Below are 21,056 nucleotides of genomic sequence, written 5' to 3' on the forward strand. Positions count from 1 at the left end.
ACGGTAATGTTACATTATGGAGATAAGCCGTATTTTTTTTAAGTGAAAAATGGTAATTTTACATATGTTTAATGTAGTTTTTCCGTTTTTTATACTGTATGTTTACATGTTATTTATAATTTTCGAAATTAGTAATATTAAAATATAAAACTATATTTTATGCCACGTGTCATCTTTCGGGAGATTTTTTTTTTTCTGATGTGGACGCTCCATGGAGACTGAAGGTCTCTTTTATTAGTATAGATTAAGCTTTGGTCTAAGTGTAGATCCCGTGACTCAAATATAAATTAAGCCCATTTGATAAGATAAAAAAGCCCAAGACGAACATTCGTTGATTTTTGTTTCCTGCGAAAGGACAAAAGGAAAGAGAACAGCTGTTTTCTCCCCTGCGATTATCGTTACTTGTTTCTAACTAAAGGTTAGGACTGCAAGTTCATCTTCTTCTTCTCTACCTTATCTCCTCTAGACTGATTGATATAAGCTCACCAAGCTCAACAGCACACACTCATCAAGCATTTGGTTTATACTGATACATATAAACAAGACTGCTTACACAAGTTTTCTTCACATTAGTAAAGCTTGGATTAATGTAAATGTTTATGTTACAAAATACCCATAACACATCATATATTTACATCACTCACGCTTTCTCTGTCATTTCTTTTCTAGTCATCATCATCACAAGTTACAAAAAAAATACATGACAAACATTTTCCAATTTTTTCTCTCTATACAACAAAGCATGAAAGAAGAAATTAGAAGCCAGAAGAATTCTGAGTGACCATTCTGTTCCGACCACCACCACCATCTCTAAACCTCGACCGAATCGACCCGTTCGAGTCAAGAATAACTCTGTCCCAATCAACCGTCCCTTCACCATCATCCTCCTCCTCCTCCGGAACCCTCTCCCTCATCAACTGAAGAATTTTCTTCGCCTTCTCCCTCGCTCTCTCCGTCCCCCTCTCCTCAACCTCCTTCAACACTTCCACCAACCTCGCCTCCTTCGCCAACCCCTTAAACCTCAAACTCTCGTGACTCAACGCGAACAACGCCGCCACGCAATTCTCCCTCGCCGCCGCCGAAGAACGACTCTCCTCCCCCCTCCTCTCCTCCTCCTCCCTCAGCTTCCCAACAAGTATCCCCACCGCGTTAGCATCAAGCATCGCCGACCGCCCTTCGCTACAGCAAGCCAAGTTGCATATAACCAAAAGCGCTCTACTCGCGGACTCGCCAGACCGAACCAACGAGAACAGAACCGGAACAGCTCCAAGCCTGACAAGCTTCAACCTATTCGTTTGGTTTAAAGACAAATGATACAACGCTAGACCCGCGTCGTGGCGCGTACGGTCACTCTCGGCCGCTCTAAGCGCGTGGAGAAGCGGCTGAAGCGCGCCTAAAACTCCTATAGGCATTTTATTATCGTCTTCCAACGAGAGGCTGAAGATCGAACCCGCGGCGTGCTCTTGCGCCTCCTTGGATCCTGACTTCAACACGTCGATCAATAAAGGGATGAATCCTAACCGTACGATCGTTAACTTGTTGGTCTTCTCCAGAGATAGATTCACGAGAGAAGCTAGAGAGTTCGTCTGCACTAAGCTGTATCTAGACACGATCATCAACTTGAGGAGAGCGAGGATCCTCGAGGAGCACAGCGAAACCCTAGCTTCGTCTCTGGTCCGAGTCATCTTCCTCATCATGATCAATCCCTGCTCCTGATCGAACACCTCGGAGCTTCTGAGCTTGTTGTAGATCTCTTCCTCTTCCGGCGAATTCGCGGCGGCGGCGGCGGAGAATTCGATTTCGGAGGAGGAAGAGGAAGGGGAGAAGCAAGCGGGCCGGGTTGTTAGAGGGAGAGGAGTAAATGGGCTTTGGGCCACGATCACCGATTCATCAGAGCTAGTGGAGTTGAAATCCCCGGTGGGCTTTCTCCGGCCCATTAGGTCAGAGTCAGCGTGGTGGTATATCACGGGAGCTCGGTCCGCCACCGCTCTCAGCAGCTCCTGCTCCGAGACGCGGATCTCCGTTTCCGACGACGACGACGGCGGCATCTGGTGCCGGAGATTGGTTTCCACGGCGGAGTAATCCGGCGGATGAGGTCGTTCCACGCCGACGGAGTCGCACCAGGCCTCGATTGTTGATTTCATGTTGCGGTTAGGGATCACGGTGGAGAAATCGGGCAGAGAGTCGTTAAGGTCATTGAGTTTGGGGATGAAGTCTAAGTCACGGCAGACTTGGACGCATACACGTTCGAAGGTTTGACCGGAGGAGACGACGACGGGGTCGGACATTATGGTTTTTGAAATTGGACATATGAATTCAATTGGAGGTTGTTGTTGTTGTTGGTTCTGTTCCTGTCTTGATGAAGAGGATCTGTGGCTGAAAGGGTTCCATCTGAGCCGTCCGCTTTTACCCATCTTCTTCACAAAATCAACGGTGAGGAATTGGTGGTGAGAATGATTTTGGAGGAGAAATTAGGGTTTTGAATCCATCTTTGTGGAAGGAAGAGGAGATGAGAGGTAAAGAGAGTCGTCTCTGTTCTTCCTCTCCCTGAACTACTGACTTTTTCTTTTCTTTTTTTCTTCTCTTTATTAAATTTTAACTTCACATGTATTTTACAAAATCTTGACCGTAGAATAGCATGGTGGACCATTGTATATTGAATTAGCTCTCATAGTTCATGCATTTTTTATAACCTTTTTTTTGCTTTCTTTTTTCAGGGTCAATTGTTCAGATAACTAATTAGAAACAAATCTGAATATTAAAGACTTGATTGAAATGAATTTTACATTTATATTTTTAACTGTAAAATTAAAACTGTAAAAAAAAGTTTGTAACTAATTTTGCTATACGATTTTAACTGTAGGTTTGAAAAAAATTAATGATTTATATATAAACTTTTTAAAGTCAAATATAAGTATTTTAGATACTTTGTTTTCTACGGCTAAAAAAAATGAATAGGAAAGAAAAATATGTTGTTTTAAACAAAAATTACAAAGCATGATTAAAAAAGATCTATGGTTTAGAAATAATTTGTATTGTAGAGAGACCCTACAACACATTCTAAAATACTTCAAATCAACCTTTAAAAGTATTGTGAATGTGAAATTTGTTTTGTGAAATTTAATAATAAATTCAGAACAGTGACAAATGCTATATTCTTCAGTTTTGTTGGAAGTATATTGATCATAATTCTCACAAAGCACACACATTATTCCTTGATTATTACCTAGTAGTACTAATAAGCTAGTAACATACTTTAGATAGATGTGTGTTAAGGACCAGACTTAGGCTTACTGGGAACTTATTCTGGACCGTGTTGGGCTTAAGAGCCCATTACTATGTGGCTTCTGTATCTAGCTTGTTTCATGGTTAGTTCTTACTTCTTAGATACATTCAAACAGTTTCTTTTCATGAAGCTCTTAGTCAGGAGAAAATCTTTGACGGATATGGGCAAATGGTGCATGATCGCCGCGACAGTGGATAACCTTCCTGTAGAGTACCAAGCCGGTGGGTGTTCCTTCAGGACCACCGACACCACCTCCTTCGCAAACGTCTCTGCAGGTATTGGCTTAACGTTTTGCGACAAAAACGCCCTTTCACGGATAGCTTCTTGGAACGGCTTGTATAGTTTCAGCTCAGGTAACTTGTTGAAGCTAGATATCCCTGAATCGGATATGTTAGATTGAATACCTCCTGGGACAATGTTGATCATATCAATCCCAAATGGCCTAAGCTCCAACCTTAGAAAAAGAAACAAAACAAACAAGACCAGAATGATCAAGCTGACTAAGAAGATTGCTGAAATATAGACAACCTTAATGTGTCTGTAAGAGCATGAAGAGCAGCTTTTGATGCAGTGTAAACCCCTGCCCATGGTCCAGGTGCCATTGTGCTGATACTTCCTATGTTCACAATCTTTCCTTTCTTCTTTGACGCCATGTGAGGTACAACAGCTTGAGTCATCCTCATGGAACCTGAAAAAAAAAAAAAAAAAAAAACTTGAGTCAGGAATTTTAACGAACACATGGTGATCATAAGAGAATTTGAGACATGTTTTAATTTACCGACCGAACACATTGGTGTTGAAGGTGTGCTCCATGGCCTGAATTGGAATCTCCGCGAGTGGTCCGATGCATTGAACTCCGGCATTATTGACCAGAACATCGATCTGACCGAACTTATCGATAACTTCCGACAAGACTTTATTCACGTTATGTTCTGACTGAACATCGAGCTTTTGTACGAAAAACTTGGGATCTTTCTCCAAGTCAGCCATCGTGCTCTGCGATCGACTCGTCGCCACCACACGACAACCTTTCGCAGAGAACTCACGAGCCAGCGCGTTGCCGATTCCTCCTTGTGAGCATCCCGTGATGAGCACCACTGGCATCTCCTCGCTGCTTCCCATTCTTAGCTCAGATAATAAAATGGAAGGATAATTCTGTACAAAGGAAAATATGATGCTTTATCTGATAGCAATGCAGAATTTAAGGGCTAAATTGCAATAATTACGTCGAAGTTTCTCAACACATGAAATGGATGATGAAGTTTTTAAATATATTACGTCTCTTCCCACAAGTGTTTTCCAACGGAAGCAGCGTGGTCCCTTAGATTTGTTTTATCATATCCAAAGTTCGATTAAATAAACAGAAAATTACATTTGATTAATTCGGATATTTACTTATTTACATAAACTCATAAATACATAAAAATAAAAACAGAAAAGGAAATTAGATATGATGAACAAAGTGGAATGGAATCAAGCAGAGAAGAAGCCATGTGATATGGCGAGAGCGAACTGAGATTTAGCTTCAAACTTCTTCATCAGACTCTCTATCTTCTCCTCGTTGACTCCTATAGTCAACTTCGCCGGAACGTTCTTCCACCAATCAAATTCCAACGACGCTGATTTCGAATCCGCCGTCTGTCTAACCCTCCGCTCATACTCCTCCGCCACCAAAATCGCTATGTCCGCCATATCCCTCTCTCTCTAGCTTTCGGTTATCTCCGGTTATTTCTTCTTTTATCTTTCGTATTTGGTTATCTCTGGTTCTATACCAATAGATAGTTCAACTCAGAAGATATTTATAAATGGCTTGACGTGCGGTTTTGGATAAGGTTCGGTCTGTATAGTATTTTTTTTTTATTAATATAAAATTTGGTTAGTGGTTTTATTATAATCGCCTCTCCCAATCTGTTGGTACCGGTGGTTTTCGTTGGCAGGTGGACACGGTCGGTTTTACTTTCTCTTTTTTTTTTTCCAATGGAAATGTTTTTAAAATTAATCAGCGTTTATCGTCGTTAATAAAACCATTAAAAAAAATAAATCAGGGGTTATCTAGATAAAGTATTAATTTTCCGCGGAAGATTGTTGAGTGCTTACCAAGGTCTGTGACATGTCATTGACGTATGAATTATCTGTATAAAATATTAATTCTGTGTGGAAGATTGTTGAGTGCTTACCAAGGTCTGTGTCAATGTCATCGACGTGCGGAACTAAAAAAAAACTATTGGTCGTAAACCGGACAGTGCGACACACTACTCTCTACGGTTGAGAAAAGGCGGGTGTGTCTCTTTCAGTTTGTGATCCACACTAAAATTGCTTTAAGCCCATTTGTAAAACTAAACCCATTAGTAAATTTAACCCATTTGTAAAACTTAGCCGAATAATTATACAGATGATTGTTTCCAACTTATATGGGCCTATTTCGATGAAGAGCCTCACATCGGTTGACTAGTGACTGCATGGTTTGTGATCATTCTCTGCACTCGAAACGGATTTCTTTACAAAGGTTACAGTTAAGAGTTCAGGGAATATTACGTTCTTTCCAAGAATTTGGTTTCTATAATATGTTTGTAAGTCTTAACTATTTTGAACGTAAAAATCTGTAAAAATAAAATAAATCCTGATAAATTTGAATTTATAATTAATATTAGATCTGATTCAAAATACGGTTGTGTGCATGGCAAAGGAAAGTGAACGTAGAGAAGAGAACAAAGTAATCTTTTTTTTTTTGAAAATGAGAACAAAGTAATCTTAAATCGTGATAGTTTTGTTATTATTCCTGAACAGGCCAAAGGCTTCAACAATTGCGACGATTAGGAGTTTTTTTTCTTCTTTTGTCGTTGTTGTTGAAGGGCAAGGCAAAGGCTTCGACGTTTAGGAGTCTTTTTGTTGTTTTGTTTTGTCGACTATTAGGAGATTAATTTCGACTATAAACAAGTAATTTTAAATCGAATATTTATATAAAATATTCACTGTAATACCCAACTTACTAAAGCATGACACGTTTACACGTAAGTAGATTACTTATAACATATGACGTCTTTTCCGAGTCTTGTAGGGGCGTGGATCCCCTGACTTGTTTAAATAATTCGTTTAAAAGTAAGCTAAGTAATTAGTATACTAATTTGCTGGGTAATCTTTCTTTTTCTTTATCGAGAATCCCTTCTCAAATAATTCTTAAAGCACTCGATATCTCTAACAAAGAATCAGATCTAGAAAAATATGTGTTAATATGATTTGCTTTAGCTTGCCAATACAAGACTATGAATATGACAATTTTACTTTGACGTAATTAATTAATACGGTTTTTTGGAAAATTATTCTAAGAATATATAAAGACTAAAGTGCCTAGTTAATTTACATGGTCGTATGACGAAAACAATGACCCAAAACGTCTTCTCAGTCAACACTCTGCAGGCTGCATGTATGCATACTGTGTCTGTCTACATGAGCACATATCAAATGTATAATATTCATGGTATTAATACTATAAAATACATTAACAAAAATACGATTGTATAATAAATCAGACATGGTCCGACCTCTCTCTACAAAAGATTTTTGAAAAAAATATCGGATCGGCATGTGGTTTCTCTGTACCACCGTCGATCGGGAAATGGTTTCCCTTCCGATATGATTTATGTTCGTTTCTTCTGGCTCCGGGATGGGGAGGATTCTATAGCTCCGCCACCTCCGGCTTATGACTCTGGGGTGTGGAGGCCCTTTGCCTTACGCCGCCGGATTTTTTGGATCTACGAAACAGAACTTCAGTTTTCCAGCCTCTCGATCTCAATCTCCGACATATCTTCTAGATGGCGATGGATCGATTGTAGGCGGTTTAAGATTCCCTGGTGTTTTGTAGATCCGTAAGTGTTTCTAAGAGACTCGAGATGTGGCGATGGCTGTTCATGGTGGAACAGCTTGTTTCCGGTTCGTATGTGGTGGTGAAGAGGTTTCGTTGTCGAGTTGTTCTCAGAATCTCTCCGGTGAATAACTCCAGTTTTCTCCGGCGGAGAACCTCTTGGCGGTGAAGACGTGAGGGCCGTTCGACACGTGTTCCTCGTTGTCTGAGGGATCAACACGTGTCCACTTACGCATTAAACGCGTCGCGTGAGGATAATGGCGTGTCTGTTTGTTTTGGGCTTGTGTGGGTTTTTGGGCTTTGGGATTGGTACCCTATCTTTGGGCTTTAGGTTTGTGACTTTGGGTCCATAGGTGTCTTGTTTGGCCCTTTTTTTGTTTAGGCTTGGCCTTTTATAATTAATAATAAAAATAGATAGAAAAAAAAAAAATCAGACATGGTCCATCGCTGGGGCCCAAATATTGCCTTACTTCTAACTTCTATTAACACCTAATTTTAAAAAAAGTTGGTATTAATTTCACAGTAGAATTTTTCATCAGTTACATATATATCCTATTGGTAAAGTTTGCATCTCATATAGGCTCATGCACGTGCCATTGCATGAATCCAGTTCTCTGCCTGTACTCAGCAGATTATTGATTTTTAATTAGATTTTAGTCTATGAAAGCAAGATTCGATTTACAAATCAATGATTCTTCATGTTGGTGTCAGTACAACACTAATAATGTTATTAATTTCTTGGTTGCATTGGTTTTTTTTTGTTGGCAATTGTATATATATGGCGGTGTGTCTCGACCAATATTGAATTGTATAAATGGTAATTTTCTTGGGAATTTATGATACAAAACATTTTGTTCAGATTTCAACAGAAAAAATTTGAAAAACCCTACACTCTCTCAGGCACGGGGCTCGAGGCACAAACGAGATCCATGCCCCTCGGCGCCGGCAACGGCGTTTCTCGCCGGCGCTGGGCCTTATCGACGACGCTGCTCTTCTTTTTCACTATAGTGTTCTTGATTTCTTGCTCTGTTTTTTGTTTATTCACTCGTGTCACTTGGATGTTTGGAGGAAGGCGATCCCGACAAATGTTACGACGGAAAAGAGGACTCTTCGTTACGCTTCTTTCGGTGGTCCTTTCCTTTCGACAAGTCCTTTTCTTAGCGATGAGTCGAGAGGGTTCTCTCACCGCCGCTAAGCTCTGGTCTTCGGGTTCAAACCCCGTCGTACCTCTCTCTGTTTGCCGTCAAGACCAAGCCTTTAAACGCTATACGGAGCCGCGATTTCAACAGACGAGATCAACCTCCTCGTCTCCGGGGAGGCTTGAGTCCCACAAACCACTGCGGGTTGCTCCTCTTCATCAGACTGACGGCAGATCTCGAAGCATCACCAGTTCAGTTCCGAGTTACTTCGGTATCATTTCACTTCCTTCATACCAAAAAGTGATGCTCTCCTCACCTCCGTTAATCATCGACGGTGCTTCATGTCCTCTTCGTCGGAGCTTTGCCGGCGACTTCGTATCCTTCGTACCCCGTGCCAGAATGACAGCGTCTCCTGAGGTAACAACTGATTATGTTTGGGCCTGGCCCATATGCGTTTTTGAACCTGTCAGCCCAAGATATTGGAAAAGTCCCAGATATGTAGAAGAAAGAGTTATCCAACGATTAAGATTAGCTAGTGGTGGGGTCAGTTTGAGTTCCTGTGATTTCAACAGGATTTATCCTTCTCGTATTACACGATCATATTTATCCTTTGGGAAAATTTTACCGGTGGGTTCACCGGGATTGGTTATCCTTCGTTCCTCCTCCTCGGTTTCGTTGTCGTTGCTGAGTGTTTGCTTCAGTTCTCTCATCGGTTTGTCATCTTGCGTAGCGATCTCCACGGGATCTGAAGATGCAACCGAGACTACTTCGGTAGTTCTCGTAGATGAGGTTTGGACCTCAACGTCACATTATGTGACTATTCTCCAGCTGTCCGACTTTGTCGTGAAGGCTCACTCGACGCATTCAAGCTTCGTCTCGGATTCGCTGTCATCTTCGGTTGAAGACTTATCTTTCTTAGACTATTTATGTGTTGTTTGTTATGCTTATGACCAAAAAGGATGTATAATCCCCTCTTGTTATTGTAGTGAAAAAGTTTGATTATGAATGAAAGTAAGTTTGTGTCAAAAAAAAAAAAAAAACATTTTGTTCAAAAACCAAAATCACTTTATTTAAACGTAAAATTGTATAGCTAGTTATATTTGATCAGTTAAAATAGTATCATATTTCAAATTCATTAATAAGTTGTTCAGTAACTAGATTTATATTAGATAGATTAATTAGTCAGATGTTCAAATTCATAGCATCTCTTTTTTGACAAAGGCAAATCCCATAGCATCTCCTATATATATATATACATATCAATATTTGTATTTCGAATAAGTATAGCTATTGCCTATTGGTTTAAAACGCTACATAATATTAGGAAATACTCTACATAATATATTAGTTTAAAAACTCTACATAGTATTAGGGGAAAGAAACTCTACGCAATTCATAATTTAAGGTAGCTATTGCCTATTGGTTTAAAACGCTACATAATATTAGGAAATACTCTACATAATATATTAGTTTAAAAACTCTACATAGTATTAGGGGAAAGAAACTCTACGCAATACATAATTTAAGAGCGGGTATATTTTTTGTTTTACATCTTTTTAGGTCTTTTTTATTGGTAATTTAAATATAGGTCTAATGGCATAAATCATAATAAATAATATTCTAAATAATGATAAAGATAAAAAAAATAATAGTTGGACCATACTTTTATCAATGGGTCACACTGCTATTTTAATAGAATAGATTGTATGTATATTTACTAACCGGCATACGTTGCATTACATAATTTACGTAGGATTCTTACGGTTTTTTTAACAATTATATAACTTCAAATTTTATACTCCATTAAATATACCACTTTCTTTCGACATTTTTTCGTTATTTTGTTTTACCTTTTCTACTTATTTTCAGTTTCACTATACGGTCATTATATATGGTGATAGTATCACTATTAGTGGCTAAAACCATTGCTTTATTAAAATAAACAAACTTATCTTGGAATTTGTATAAAATATACAAGAATGGGTTAAGAGCCCCTCCATTGAAGATATTTGAGCATGAGGTTCTCAATTTAAATCAAAGTGTATGTATATATAAATATTAATATTTAAAATTAAAAACCTCAAAATGGAAAATCCAATTTAAAAGTTCCTAAATTAGAATTCTTGGAGTTTTCATGATTTCGAGAACCCAACATAATATTTATATTGTATAAGTTTTTAAATTTTTTTTATGAAATATCTCTAATAAAATTGTTTTAATGCCAAAAATATGAACAGGAAAAGAATGAAAATCTAAACACGAGGTATAGCCACCAGTCCTAATCAAAGTCATCAATTCGAATCTCCAATCGATAGAGCTCTACGGCATTTTATCGGATGTCGATTCGATCATATCTTCTGCATCTTTCTATGTTTTATTTTTTTTCGTTCTCTGTAATTTTAATGGGTTGGCAGACTCTTTGGTCAAGGTCTATTCGTGTATGAACCTTTCCGGGAGTCTTTAAATCCATTCTATAATTAGTGCATTTTCGGTTGTTCAGAAGAAAAAAAGTATAGCCACTAGTGGTGGCAAAACCACTTTATAAGATAGCACTTGAAAATAATTCTACAAATGGGCAAAAGCTTAGTGTTTAATGTGTGACATATCTTTTTCTATCTTCTCGTATAACAATTACATACAATTAAATATTTTATCCAGCTGGAATAAAATTGATGTATATTAATATGTGGATATAGTGTGAAATGAAGTTCACCAATTTCTATCATATAGTTTAAGATCTACGGCTAAAAAGCCACTATCATATGAATTGGGTAGCTTTACACACAAATCATTTGCACGATCGATGTTTCATCAGAAAGAGAGAAAAAGATCAACTATATACAAAATTATTTACTTATTAAGCTTATCCTGGAGTACTCCTCTTACTATACTAACCAATATATTAGATCATGCAACTTTTATAATTTCTTAAAATAATATATATCTCATCGTTATTGTACCTAATTTATGAAGCTTATCTTCTCTCCCTATGTATATATGCATGTCCCTGAAAGATCTCACGTCATGTATTTATGAATTATCGTAAATGTTTTAAAAGTATTGTTCGTAATCGTAACCCTGGATGCTATATATATTCAATTGGATGCTATATATATTCAATCTTTTGATAAATTAATGCTATATAGACAATACATAAAAACTGACAACAAAGTTTTTATGCTTCCAACTTTATAGACTTCTAAAAGTCTCAGTTTAATAAGTTATAGTTTCTAAGCTAGATATAATCAGTGTATAATAATAGGTTTATGGTCCAAAATCTAATTGTGGGAATCAACTAAGACGTATCGATAACGTGGTGTGACTCGAGAGAAAAAAAGAATTGGTTATTCTTATTATTTCACAGGTCACAATACAATATATGAGAATACAATATTAAGGATTCAGAATTCTTTAGAACATGAATTTATAAGTCTAATAGACATCTACGTAATAGTTCATAACACTGCATAACTTTTTCATTAGCTATTTTCTACAAAACTACAGCCAAAAAATGATTTTTAATCATAATTAAAATGCATATTGTCTCCTATGGGGTCTGAAGAACCAATCTGTTTGAATACACCAATTAAAAGTTGCATTAGGTGACTCCTTCACGTAATTAACTCTACTAGTCAACCAATTTGGACTTCCAAAAGGCTAATAACCAAGTTTTTAAAAATAAATTATACTCGTATTCCACAATTATGATTTTATCATCCACGAGAATAATATATGCATGGATTTTTTCCTCATATACATTAGCATTATCATCTTTTGCAGTAATTAACAAAACAAACATTGATTAGTTCCGAAGCCGTTCGCTTATTTGCTTAGCTGATATTATAGTGATTCATCGAGTGATAGAGTATAACAACTTGTAAAAAAGAAAGATTATAAGTAGGTTTGATTAGTGAGACAGCTATGATATATGGATAAACATCAGTATTTTTATATTTATAAAGTATAATTAACAGCTTGTCGAAGAAAAAGTCTTTGATTACGGATTTTAGTTAACTAGTATTTGTTGATAAAAAAAAAAAGAAGTTAACTAGTAGTATTTATTTTAGAAGTAGCGGTTATTATGTCACAATAATCGAAGCCGAATCTCGGCTTTCTCCATACTCCCACTCATGACGACGCGAGTATAATATATTGTCTTCTCTTGAACTGCTAAGTTTTTTTTTTTTTTTTTGAAAAAGGGCATATTGAACTGCTAAGTTTTATTCCAGAGAAACTCAAGTCGAAAGAAAGATTTATTAGATTTTTTTTTTTGACTAAAATTTATTAGAATTTTTATTAAATTGTTTATAGTTTTTTTCAAAAAAACCAAGACCGGTTCTAAAAACACGACCAGCTTGAAGGCTTCCCGTCAAAACACCGACGCATGCGAGGGTCATAGAAGCCAGACGTGCGCAAGGTAGAACCTTTGTTTCTTGAACAAACTATAAAAGGAAGAGAATAAAAAACGGATCTACAATTAATAAAAAACGAGAGGTAATGAAGACGTGACAACTGAATAAAAAACGAATAACAATTTCAATTTTAGTTTAATTAAAATAATAATTTTATGGATATTAAGATTCGAATCATACATATTAATTCGCTGCTAAATCAAAAAAACATTCATTCATTAATAATAATTTTTCATTCATTCTTTTTGCACCAATCGGCACAAAAATTTATGTGATAAAATGGTAGACTCCACAAACGGATTAATACGTAGGAAAAATAGTATATAGACATGTAATAATTGCTTTTACTTTATGTAGCTGCGTTATGCTTAAAGACAAAAACCACCGAGAGAATACACACAAAAAAAAAAACTAAACGATGCATAAATAGTAATTATTAATATATCTTTCTGACGATGGGAGTTTTTAAATAACTACGTCAAATGTCTCATTTAAGTTGTCGTGTTCTCTCGTGATTCCTCTTCTTCTTCTTCTTCTTCTTCTTCAAGATGATGAGACATGAGTTTTTGAGATAGAGGGGAAGAGCTTTTAGAATCCCTTGGTGTCCAACTTCGTACTTCTTGGCTTTACGTCCGGTCTTGTCGCTGAAGCCTTCTTTCTTTCCTTCGTGGTTTTGGCCACATAAGTTGGCCTTCTCCAAGCCACCGCCTTGACGCAAGAACCCATCAGAAGGTTTGGATTTAGATCTCTGTTCTTGAGTTTGCTTTCTCCGTAGATAGACAAAGCAAGAGAGAGTGAGTGAAAAGTCAGAGATTTCACGGCGTCGTTTATGAATCAAACCCTTCCACTTTGACTTTACTCCTGTTTATTCTAATCTTGTTATCACTTAAAAAGTCTAAAAACATTTTTGTTTTTATATTATTGATTTTTTTTTGTTTCCCATTTTCTCTCTTGATCGATTGTATAAACTTGGTGAAGTACTTCAACATGTTTTTCTGTGGGTTGCTTGGAGTTGAAGCTGTTAATGATTCGAATATTGCTGAGACTTGTGTTGTATTACAAAAGTTTCAATCTATATCCTTTGTCAAAAAAAAAAAAGTTTCAATCTATATCAACTTCTAGAACATGTGTGTTCGACTTCATGATTGTTGGCTATCTTCTTTTGATTTCACCTTTTAACCATAGTTGCGTACAAGAATTTAACTGTTAATCTTGTTAAGTTGGTCCACCTTTAGTGCTGAACATAAAGTGACATTCTCAATAAGTGCAAACTTGACTTCTGAAGCGTTTTTTTTTCTTTCTTTCTGATTAACACATGATCTTATCTATTAACACCCTCCAAACACTATTGAGGATAAGGTTCTTTAGCAAAGTTTTAGTACTTTGTTATTATCAATGGAGGTCATGGATTATAGGAGGAGAAGGATGAGGGATTGGGTGATAGAATAGTTAGTTAAAAGCTCTTAACCTTTTATGTTATTTTAGCTGATCATTACAAGACATGTTTCACTTATAATCTCTTTTGCTGTTCTCCAAGGTCTTTGGGAATTTTCATGAACTCTCAGATTTCTTTCTTTGTATAAAATCTTTTGAATATGGAAAAAGTGGGTTTGTTATTTTCTCCTGTTTTAGGAATCAAACTATTACAACTTTTACTATTTTCTTTGACTCTTTATGATCTATCTTTTTTGTGGTTAAGACCTAATACCCATCTTTTCTGATTGGCTCTTTGGAATTCATGATTTGTTTGGTTTATATGCTTTCACACATTGTCCTAATAAGCTTTGTATTCTTCTTAAATTTGCAGTTGAGCGAAGTATGAATTCAACATCAACACACTTTGTGCCACCGAGAAGAGTTGGTATATACGAGCCTCTCCATCAATTTGGTATGTGGGGAGAAACTTTCAAGAACAATATTGGCAATGGGGGAGATATGAACACTCCTAGCCACATTATTATACCGAATAATCAAAAACTAGACAACAACAACTTGGTAATCTTCTTGCTTTCCTTGTTCTTTTAATCTCTTAAATTCATAATCCTAAATGCTTTCATTCCATGAAACCACTTCTTTGTAGTCAGAGGATACTTCACATGGAACAGGAGGAACTCCACACATGTTTGATCAAGAAGCTTCCACGTCCAGACATCCTGATAAGGTAATTGCTAATGACTATTGCTTTTATCATTTTTATTTACCGTGGATTGTATAGACTGAATGTTAACATTGTTACAGATACAAAGACGGCTTGCACAAAACCGCGAGGCTGCTAGGAAGAGTCGCTTGCGCAAGAAGGTATGCAAAACCTTATCACTTTTTTTTTTGAATGACTAATCACATTATTTACTCCCTTGGAACATAATCTTTTTTATTTATTCATTGGGAGATTCCGTGTGCAGGCTTATGTTCAGCAGCTAGAAACAAGCCGGTTAAAATTAATACATTTAGAGCAAGAACTCGACCGTGCTAGACAACAGGTTTAGTGAGAGCAAAATCAAAATATTCAGTTTCTTTCCTTTTCAGAAACATATCGCAAAATTCTCATAGAAAACTTGGATATAATCTCAGGGTTTCTACGTTGGAAATGGCATAGATACTAACTCTCTCAGTTTCTCGGAACCCATGAATCCAGGTTTGTAACAAAAAACAGACTGTATTGTAGTCTTTCTTGTGTGACAAGGATCAAAACTTAAACATCAAGAATCATAAAGGGATTGCTGCATTTGAGATGGAGTATGGACACTGGATTCAAGAACAGAACAAACAGATATGCGAACTAAGGACTGTTTTGCAAGGGCAAGTTAGCGATGTTGAGCTTCGTTTGCTAGTTGAAAACGGCATGAAACATTACTTTGATCTTTTCCGGATGAAGTCAGCAGCTGCGAAAGCAGATGTTTTCTTTGTCATGTCAGGGATGTGGAGAACTTCTGCAGAACGGTTCTTCCTGTGGATAGGCGGGTTTCGACCCTCGGATCTTCTCAAGGTAAAAGGCACAGTGTTAAGTTTTATGAAATTTCTAACTTAAAACCAATTGGAGATAAATGGATTGTAGGAAGTCCTTTACGTACTATCGAAAGAAACTTATATTCTCACGCATCGACTATAAAATGTTCTTGAATCCACTATAAAGATTTTCTTGATTGTTTGCAGGTTCTTTTGCCACATTTTGATGTCATGACGGATCAACAGATACTAGATGTATGCAATCTAAGACAATCATGTCAACAAGCTGAAGATGCTTTGTCACAAGGTATGGAGAAGCTACAACACACGCTTGCGGATTGCGTTGCAGGTGGAAGACTCGGTGAAGGAAGTTACATTCCTCAGGTGAATTCTGCGATGGAGAGATTAGAAGCTTTGGTCAGTTTTGTAAATCAGGTAAAAATCATAGTAGCAATCTTTTGTTGGTTTTAAGACAGTTGGTATCAGTTTTGTTGAGTTGTTTTGTATTGTTTCTTTAGGCTGATCACTTGAGACACGAGACATTGCAACAAATGCATAGGATTTTAACTACACGACAAGCGGCTCGAGGGTTATTGGCTCTTGGTGAGTATTTTCAACGGCTTAGAGCCTTGAGTTCGAGTTGGGCAACTAGACATCGTGAACTAACATAGATTTTGAGTTTTTGGAGACAAATCAACAAGAAAAGACCAACAAGAAGAATCAAGAATGAAAATGAGTGCATCTTGAAAACAGAGGATTAAATGGGGGTTGCTGCTGATCATTATTTTTTATACTGCGGAGGAATCAGAAAATTTGAGAAAAACATGTATTGATGTAAATATCAGAAAACATGTATTTGTACTTTGTAACTTTTATAGAGACAAGTTTTTCGGATGTTTGTTTGATTTTCATAAACAGATAATAATAATACATAATTGTGTGTTCTAGACTTCTAGTTATGATTCATCATCTCGACTTTTTGAGTAGTTTGAAACATTAACTCACTGAAACCATTCGAAAACTAGAAAATGGTTATATCTTTTGAGTATACACTAGATTTTGGATTAGTACTTCTTCCAAAGAAAAATGTGAAAATTAATTTGTAGGATCCAGAAGATGAAAAGAAAAGATAAAAACTACAATCGATTGAAATCAAACAAAGCACAAGGAGAGTAATTTTATACGTCAACCAAAGTAGACCCGACTTTAACCAGAGATATTATCTAAAAATACAACACTTAGTAAATTTTTTTTTGGTTAAACCATACTTCATTAGATATTAAACGTTATCAGCCAAAGAGTTCCTCATCCCACTGGGTGAGTTAGAAAGTACAAACAGAGCATTCTTCGCACTACAATCAGCAGCAGAATTAAAAGCTCGAGAGATAAACTTAAAGGAGATACAGTTGAGGGAACTGCTCAACACGCAGATGTCATGGAGCAGTCCTTGAATTGAGATCACAGAAGAGTTTCCTGTGAGGAGGCCAACTAGACAGCAAGAGTCTGATAAACAGACTGCGTCCTTGTACCCCAATGAAACAGCCTGTTGTAGGCCTGGTTTTAGAGCCAGTGCTTCAGCTACCAAAACTGATGCAACATAACGGCGACTCGATGACCCTTGGAAACTTACGGCTCCATTTATATCAGTGACAACCCATCCAACCCGCTGTCACAGGTGGTGCTATTCCAAGCAGCATCTGAAAAGATGAGAAGAGCGTTTTGAGGTACCTGTAGGGGTAGCAAGTTCTGGTTCGGTGGTTGACAGTCTTTGGGCGAAACAGAGTTAACTTTGTGCTGAGGTTGGGCTGACTGCCATTCCTTTGCCAGCTTCAGTGCCTTCATTAACATCTCTGATTTGGAAAAAGACTTATCTTCGAACATGAATTGATTCCTGCTTGTCCACAGAACCCATAATATCCACGGGTAGAGGGGCGAAGTTAGTCCAGTTGGGGGGAGATTAGTCATTTTCATGCAGCCTTTGAGTAGATTTTCCATTAAATCACACACCTCCGGGGATGGAACAAACAAAGCAGGGGCGAGTTTCCACACTCGTTTTGCGACACGGCATGTGACCATCACATGGAAAGCTGATTCTATGTCACCACATCTCTTGCATTTTCCTTCCGCTGTAATTCCTCTTTTTACAAGCGTTTCTCCAACTGCTAGAGCATTATTCTTCAGCTTCCAGAGGAAGAGGCGGAGTTTGGGGGAGCACTTCACATTCCAGATGCAGTTCTTCCAGCTAAAATCAGAGTTTGAGTTCCCCACATTTACTTTAGCTAAGGCGTAGCCTGATCTTGTCGAATAGGCTCCCAACCAAACCCTCTCATCCTGCATCGACGGACATGGCATGATCTTCCTGATATGACTCTCATACTGAGATAGATATTTGCGAATCTGTTCCAAATTCCAGCCTGAGCCATCAGGGAGGAGAAGATCTTTGACCCTCATGTCTACTTCCTCGCTTGAGGGAGGTCCAATGGGGCTCATCTGTTGTGCGGTTGAGAGCCAGTTGTCCCGCCAGACTGAGACCAGTTCACCATTGCCTATAACCCAACCCATTCCCTTCATGATAATGTCACGTCCAGCCAGTATCCCTCTCCAACCATGTGAAGCAGAATTTGGAGCATAACAGTCTAAGAGGTTACCTTCACGACAGTACTTGTTGAGAAGAGCCTGTCCCAACAGGGAAGATGGGTCTTTTAGTAGCCTCCAAGTATGCTTTGCGAGTAAGGCATCGTTGAAATTTTCTATCTCTCTGAAGCCCATCCCCCCCGGCACTCTTTGGTCTTGTAAGTTTGTCCCACGAAACCCAACATAGCTTCCTCACCTCCGGTTTCATATCCCACCAAAACCTTGTGAGCACAGCCTGTATTTGCTTGCATAGAGATTTCGGTAACTTGAAGCACGACATGGCATAAGTGGGCATAGCGGCTAGGACTGATTTTAGAAGCACCATCTTCCCCGCATTGGACAGGAATCTTGTCGTCCAACCATGTGCTTTCTGGCGGATTCTGTCGACGATTGATGCAAAGATGTCGCGCTTTTACCGGCTGAAGTGTTCCGGGAGTCCGAGATACTTTCCTATCCCGCCTTCACTACCGATATTTAGATCTCTCTTTACTCTGTCCTTCGCAGCGCTGGTAGTTTTCGAGGAGAAGGTAATGGAAGACTTCCCACGGTTAATACATTGACCTGAGGCACTCTCATACTTCTGGAGAATTGAGGTGAGAGTGGCACAGCTGGTCGGACTTGATTTCCCAAAAAACATGGTATCGTCGGCAAACAGTAGGTGGTTTATCGGTGGACAGTTCCGTGCGACCTTTATTCCCGGGAAACTACCATTTGCTAGAGCTTTATCACACAGACCTGAGAGTACTTCGGTACAGAGTATGAACAGGTATGGGGATAGCGGATCTCCTTGTCGGAGTCCTCTAGATGTCTTGACTCGCCCTTGTGGTCCATCGTTTATGAGAAACGAATATGAAACCGAAGAGACACACTCCAAACCCATTCTATCCAAATCTCGTGGAAACCAAGTTTTTGAAGCACTAATCGCAAAAATTCCCACTCAATCCGGTCATATGCCTTGCTCATATCGGTTTTAACCACCAAAGAGACATATTTCTTTGCACCAGACTGTCTAAGAAAGTGTAGCATCTCATGTGTGATCAGCACATTGTCGGAGATAGACCGGCCCGCAACAAATGCTCACTGAGACGGAGATATCAGGTCATTTAGCAGTGGCTTGAGTCTTCTTGAGAGAATCTTAGCAACTATCTTGTACTGTGTATTACACAACGCTATGGGTCTATATTCCGAGACTTTCTTCGCCCCCGTTATCTTGGGGATCAGCCTAACGTGTGTCTCATTCTGTCGCGGGGGAAGCTGTCTTGTTTCAAAGAACTGTCTAACATCCCGGTAGATATCATCCCCAATCACATCCCAAAAAGCTTGGTAGAATCCGACTGAGAACCCATCCGGCCCTGGTGCCTTATCGGGATTAATTGAGAAGAATGCAGCTTGAACTTCCGCTTTGTCCGGTAGCGCGATCAAACACTGGTTCATTTCCGGTGAAATCTTTGGTGTCAGCGCTTCGTTTACTACACTGCTGGCATCAGTGTAACCTGATGTGAAGAGGGTCTGGTAGAAATTAACGAAGGCAGTAACAATGTGACTTTCCTCATAGCAAGCCTGTCCAGCCTCGTCTTCCACTACAGAAAATTTATTGCAGGCTCGACGACCCCTAGTTACAGCATGGAAAAAGCCCGAATTCTTATCTCCTTCATTTAGCCACTGAATCCGACTGCGTTGACGCCAGAAGGATTCTTCTTCTTCATAAGCTTTCGCCAGAATCTGTTTTAGAGAGTCAATGAGCTCAGTATTCGGGTTGGTTGCAGAGAGAGCTTCTTCTAAAAGGTTCCGGTTGGAGCAGATCCACTCCTTTGAGACTGTCGTTTGTTGTTTTGCCCATTCAACCAGATTCCTCCTGACCCGATTAATCTTGGTGAGAACTGATTCCGAGCTGTTCAGGTTCCAGGCGTCTTCAACCAAAGTTCTTATTTCTGGTTTTTTGCTGAGGTTTCGGTCGTACCGAAACATGCCTTTCTTCTTCTTCAGATGTAAATCAAAATGCGTGAGCAGTGACCGGTGATCGGAACCTTCAAACCGTAGATACTCACTCCGGCCTGCCGGGAACATTTCCATCCAGTCTAGGTTCGCCATTGCACGGTCTAGACACGATTGGATGAAGTGAGAGTACCTGGTGCCTCTCCATGAGAGTGAATTGCCCGAGAACTGAAGATCCCACATGCCATTTTGTGAAACAAAGTTCCTAAAGGATAGGAAAGATCCTTCCCACCTCAAGGGTCCTCCCACCTTCTCGGAGTTGTCTAATAGGTCGTTAAAATCCTCGGTAATCAACCAGGCTGATGAACGATGAGCACCAAGGTCCGCCATGAATTCCCAAAACTTAGGCCGATCTTCTCTGTTTGGTGCCCCATAGATATACGATACAAAGAAAGTTTTATTATTGAAAACTATTTTTGTATCGATTACATTAGGCGAGGAAAACAGGATCTCAATCTCAACATTGTCTTTCCAAGCTAGGGCAAGTCCTCCGCTCATTCCAACTGGCAGGACTGTGAATAGATTTTTAAAATCAGTACCCTTGTACATCTTGTAGATCTCTTCATCTTGTCTCTTTGTTTCAATCAAGAACATTATGTCTGTGGAGTTTTTGGATAGGAACTCCCGTAGACGACGAACTGTCAGGTCGCTCCCTATACCTTGACAGTTCCAGCACATATTGACTAAGGAAGAGGTTTTGGACTGGACCGAAAATCTGTTCCCTTCTTCTTCGTAGGCGGTATGATTGTCGTACGAGGCTGTGTGACTCCTGCTCCTCTAAT

The 21,056-nt window shown here is 38.6% G+C and overlaps 4 protein-coding genes across 4 annotated transcripts; 1 reads left to right on the forward strand and 3 right to left on the reverse strand.

The window, feature by feature from the left end:
• Positions 1 to 549: 549 nt before the first annotated feature.
• On the reverse strand, positions 550 to 2,821 carry LOC125581596 (U-box domain-containing protein 38-like). The gene has a single exon (XM_048747316.1). The coding sequence runs from the start codon at positions 2,412 to 2,414 to the stop codon at positions 756 to 758; it is 1,659 nt and encodes a 552-aa protein (XP_048603273.1). The 5' UTR covers positions 2,415 to 2,821; the 3' UTR covers positions 550 to 755.
• A 306-nt stretch (positions 2,822 to 3,127) lies between these two features.
• On the reverse strand, positions 3,128 to 4,527 carry LOC125581597 (short-chain dehydrogenase RED1-like). The gene is made up of 3 exons (XM_048747317.1): positions 4,069 to 4,527; positions 3,815 to 3,974; positions 3,128 to 3,740 (listed from the first exon to the last, which is right to left on the reverse strand). The coding sequence occupies exons 1-3, from the start codon at positions 4,406 to 4,408 to the stop codon at positions 3,377 to 3,379; spliced, it is 864 nt and encodes a 287-aa protein (XP_048603274.1). The 5' UTR covers positions 4,409 to 4,527; the 3' UTR covers positions 3,128 to 3,376.
• A 116-nt stretch (positions 4,528 to 4,643) lies between these two features.
• LOC125581598 lies at positions 4,644 to 5,033 on the reverse strand. The gene has a single exon (XM_048747318.1). It carries the CDS (start codon positions 4,976 to 4,978, stop codon positions 4,760 to 4,762), a length of 219 nt encoding a protein of 72 aa, XP_048603275.1. The 5' UTR covers positions 4,979 to 5,033; the 3' UTR covers positions 4,644 to 4,759.
• Positions 5,034 to 13,159: 8,126 nt separating this feature from the next.
• Positions 13,160 to 16,589, forward strand: LOC106382900 (transcription factor TGA1). Its single transcript, XM_013822980.3, has 9 exons — positions 13,160 to 13,431; positions 14,507 to 14,694; positions 14,780 to 14,860; positions 14,938 to 14,997; positions 15,102 to 15,179; positions 15,271 to 15,334; positions 15,414 to 15,685; positions 15,853 to 16,080; positions 16,164 to 16,589. Exons 2-9 carry the CDS (start codon positions 14,518 to 14,520, stop codon positions 16,314 to 16,316), a joined length of 1,113 nt encoding a protein of 370 aa, XP_013678434.1. The 5' UTR covers positions 13,160 to 13,431; positions 14,507 to 14,517; the 3' UTR covers positions 16,317 to 16,589.
• Positions 16,590 to 21,056: the final 4,467 nt, after the last annotated feature.

Source organism: Brassica napus, chromosome C2 (genome assembly GCF_020379485.1).
Source record: "Brassica napus cultivar Da-Ae chromosome C2, Da-Ae, whole genome shotgun sequence".
NCBI lineage: Eukaryota > Viridiplantae > Streptophyta > Magnoliopsida > Brassicales > Brassicaceae > Brassica > Brassica napus.